Consider the following 4,487-nt stretch of genomic DNA (forward strand, 5'->3'; position numbering starts at 1 on the left):
TGTTCTCCGATGTCCCCTGATGTCCCACACCCTCCCTGTTCTTACAAACATCTACCTTCAGATCATGTTGCTTTAATTCGTACGCCTTTTTCCCCATCCATTAATAAACGTGGTTATCCACTTCCTGCTGACAGTAACTTGTCAATCAGAGACTACACTACAGTAGTTATGTCTCAAGTCCAAGACCTGGGCAGCCATACCATTTCCAATTTTAAGAAATGAGTTACAGGACAACTGAGAGCTGTATACTTTTTTATTTTACTATTAAATTTTTTTTAAATCTTGAAATCGGTTAAAGTAAAAACTAACCATAGATTTGTCTTTATACATTATATACACTCAAGAAATAAATAATGATCTGAGCATTTTCTTTTAAAAAAAAAAAAAGCAGCTGATATACAAACAAAGCTTCAAGCCAAATGGATAAATACAGAACCCACGGAGGACTCAGGTCTCCAATCTCAAGCTCCCATTACTAAACCCAAGGTGGAAGTCACAGGATGTACGGCCGTGGCTATCACATGGCAACAGAGCAATCACAGAAGCACTGGAGGGAGGGGGAGGCGGGGGGGGGCACTCTGTGTGAAGGGTCAACTGGTTATGTCGTCAAAACTTTGGCATGAAACAGTGATATAAAGTTGGTACAGTACAGATGCAAAGAATGTGCATGACAAACCAAAACACAGTAATCGCTCTCCCATCCCCCACCCCACCCCCCAGGCTGACAGCACACCCACAAAAACACAACCGTTCTCCCATGAGTTCTTCTGCTTGTATCTTAAAGAAAGGGTTTGGATTTTATGGATAGCATCTGAATCAAAAAACAACAACAAAAAAGTCCCCTGATTATCACATCAGGAACATCTGGGTAGGAAATAGCTGCAGACATCTTTATGGAGTTACAGAAAGGATTTCATAAACTTTGCCTCCAGGAAACCTTGCTGGGTCCTTAGCTCGCCCCCTCCCACCACCACCTTGATATATCATCTAAGCAGGTGGCTGAACTTCCCTAAGCCTTGACTTGGTAAAACAGGAATAACAGCTGCCCTGCTCCCTGCGCTCTAATTAGGCGGCACACACGCAAGCTGTCCGAAAACTACTAAAGGGTGTCTCGGGTGTCACATTTATCCATTCACATGAAGATCTAGAATAGGGGGCTTTCCTCCTGGAGCTTAACAGATAAGGCACTGATATAAAAGCAAAAGACTTCATGGGAAAAAGAGCACTGTAGCAACCATTATGCCAGCTCTGTCCACGGGGCTGGTCTCTGCACAGCAGGTATGTAGAACTCCTGCAGTACCGTATAGCTCCCTAACCAGCAGAGACTTGGCTCCACGGCTGTGGCCAGCATGCACGGTGTTCTGTTTGCTGTTCTGCTAGAGATCAAAGGTGGCCCTCAGAGGAAATGGTTCATAAAAGCCTCCGAGCCCAAGCTCTCTCAGCCTGTAGCCCTTGCCTTGATCCCATCTGTCTTTAACTAACACAGGCATTCTCTCGGGGGCCAGTGAACTTGAGAGATTCCAGGGATCCTGGTCTCGCTGGCTCCAAATGCTGAAGTTGAGTCATGTGTCTACACATGCCTGGTGCTAATGAGCTGAAGTGCCCAATAAATGTTTGTTCAGCCAAAGTATGAATAACATAAAAAGGAAATGCCAACGATGTGAACTTCAGAAGGTGCTCTGGAAGGCAGGATGAAATACCCAGAATAGAACCAGGATCCATCAGTACCTCGTGTGGGAGGGCAGCAGCCCCAGCCTGGTCTACAGTCCCCTCTCTATGGCATGAGTCAGCTCCTGAGGCAAAGACTTGTCACTAAGGTTCAGTGAGGCCAGGCAGCTGCCAACCTTCCACACAGAGCCACTTCAGAGCCTTGTGTTCCCTGATGTTGGACAAAGCCAGCACTCACCTAGCGACAGGAAGAGTACTCCCCCCACCCCCCGGAGTGTGCAGGGCTCTGGACACTCCAGTGCTCACACACAAGCTGGCCTCAGCTTCCTGAGGCGGCAACAAAGGTTTACAGTTAGAATCATCAGCAAGAACTTTAGCAGTGCACAGGCCTCTCCAGGAGAAGTCACAGTTGTCAGGGGAGACAGGATGAGCCCAGCAAGCAAGCTCCTCGTGGGGCTCAAGGCTGAGATTGTCCATCAAGTGGGTCTTCAGCAGTAACTTTTCCTCCATGTGTGTGAACAGTGGGGTGTGGACGCCAGGACTTCTTGGGTTCTCAGGCCAAGTTCACAAAGGGACTGGAAGGAACCATGTGAATACAATGTTAGGTCACTCACCAGCAAATGGGCAAACCTGTACCAAGGTGTATCTAATAAGATGTGAATCAACACACATGGACAGGCTAATTTATTGACTTGTTGGCCTTAGGAAGATAAAAAGATCTCCCATGAGAAACACCCATAGGAGCATGTCTAGGCTGCTGGGTGCACATGTTACAGTCAATGCATTTATGTGCTCTGCACAATACACACACACACACACACACACACACACACAGAATTATCAAACTTCTTTGCATTCAGGATTCTACTGTGGCAGGAAGGGAACAAGGCTGAGCCAAGAGACCTGAATTCTATTCTCGCCTACGGGAACTCCCTGAACTTTCGTCTCCTTATTGGTGAACAAGTTCATGTCAGGAGAGCAAAATCTGATGGCACTGCATGTGACTAAGGACACCAGGACTTCCCGGTGGCTCCTTCATTCCTTGGGTTCCTGTTGTTTTCTGTGCCTGACAGAGGAAATAAAGGGCTGACTTGTTTCCCAAAAAAGAAAAAACTGTGAACCAAGTTACATAAGCTAGCACTTTCTAAAACAAAATAGAAGGGATAGTACCTTATCCCTTAGGTAAGTCCTTGTGTGATTTACAGTCTATCAATGAAATTAATACTAAATACTAACAATAAACTAAATACTAACAAAAAAGGATTATGATAATGATAGAGGAAAATCAAATGAGCCTGCCCTAGGCTGCACCCCTTAGTGCGAGGGGGGCCAGTCTTCAGACCCCACGAGCCTGTGATTGCTAAGTGCAGGGTCTGCTGACAACTCCTTAACAGAAGCCAGATCAGCTGGGGGTGCAGTCAGGCCCACTGGGTTGGCAGATGGTCAATCACAAGGAATCCCTGAGCATGGCTTGCTTAGTACTTGGTACCTAAAACAGAGGCCGATGCTTCATCTGAGCAGGTGAAAGTTCTCTACTGAAATGAGCAGGCTTTCGTATAAAAGACCCATCATACGCCAGGGAACTTGGGAGAGATACTCTCTACCCCCAAGCCTCGGTTTTTCTCAATGTCCACAGACACAATAACACCTGCCTCCTGAGGTTGTTAATAAAAGTAAATGATCCTGTAAGCCGACGGATGCGGACAGGCACATGCGGCGTGCCCAACATTCCGCAGCAGGAGTAGCACCCAGTCCTGATGGCAAGGGGCAGGGAGTGAGAGTGGCTAGAGAGACAGCCTCTCTCCTCTTCAGAAGGTGTTTTGGCTTAGGTGGTATAATACAGGCTCCACGGGGGACTCATTGCCACACACCGCGACATGGGCCTTCCTCCACCTGAAATCATGTGAGTCTACACTGAGCAATGTGATACCACACAGGAGAGCCTCTCTGTCTGGCTTGACTCTACAAGAACACAAGCATTTCTATACCTCAAATCAGGGAGAATTAGGCACACCACCATCAGCTCATACCAACCTGGGTTCCAGAAAATCTAATAAATGGGCTTATATCTCACCTTCTCACCCTACTGCCTACTGCAGCCTAGTACCACCCTACGATGAAGGGTATGGATGCCGGTGCTGGGGACTTATGTATACATACAGGAAGCACAGAGAGAGTAAGACAGCGAGGGGCAGAGGGACAGCCGCCCTCCCTCAGGCCTCGTGGTTTTTAGCTTTGGTGTTTGTCTCTCACCCTCCACCACGTGAGTTTTATAAATGAGATCCTTTCATTGGTGGCCGTGGGCAAAGAGCACAGAGAGCGTGCTTGTTACCTGGTTTTGTTTTTCATTTTCCAGCCCTCCTGACACTTGTGAAACCACAGCTCCTGGCCAGGGGAGATGCTACTCTTCGTTGGGTCTTGAGTGCAAAATGTCACTCTAAGAGAAAAGAGAAGTCACTGTTGTTAGACAAAATCCTAGACAGTGCTTTCCAGATTCACATATGAGAAAGGGAAGGAGCCTTTCCGTGCGTGCGTTGTATCCACTACAGAGCTTTCAGGACGGCCATCATCATCAGTCACCGCTGTGGGTCTGCCTATCACTCTGCAGCACTGCCTATCCATTACACAGAACTGTCCATCTCGGCTGCAGGACCGCCCTTCACTGCTGGAGGACCACCCACCACTCCTGCAGGACTGCCCATCACTGCTGGAGGACCACCCATTACTCCTGCAGGACTGCCCATCACTGCTGGAGGACCACCCATCACTGCTGGAGGACCACCCATCACTGCTGGAGGACCACCCACCACTCCTGCAGG

The 4,487-nt window shown here is 48.0% G+C and overlaps 1 protein-coding gene across 1 annotated transcript in view; it reads right to left on the bottom strand.

Annotated features, from left to right (window-relative positions):
- Positions 1-276: 276 nt before the first annotated feature.
- Lipg (lipase G, endothelial type) overlaps positions 277-4,487 on the bottom strand; it is a 22,730-nt gene continuing 18,519 nt past the window's right edge. The window contains exons 9-10 of the mRNA XM_021150459.1: positions 4,001-4,105; positions 277-2,243 (exon numbers count right to left, since the gene is read on the bottom strand). Coding sequence (XP_021006118.1) covers positions 2,222-2,243; positions 4,001-4,105 — 127 coding nt within the window. The 3' untranslated portion in view covers positions 277-2,221. The remainder of the gene's footprint in view (positions 2,244-4,000; positions 4,106-4,487) is intronic.

Source organism: Mus caroli, chromosome 18 (assembly GCF_900094665.2).
Source record: "Mus caroli chromosome 18, CAROLI_EIJ_v1.1, whole genome shotgun sequence".
Lineage (NCBI taxonomy): Eukaryota > Metazoa > Chordata > Mammalia > Rodentia > Muridae > Mus > Mus caroli.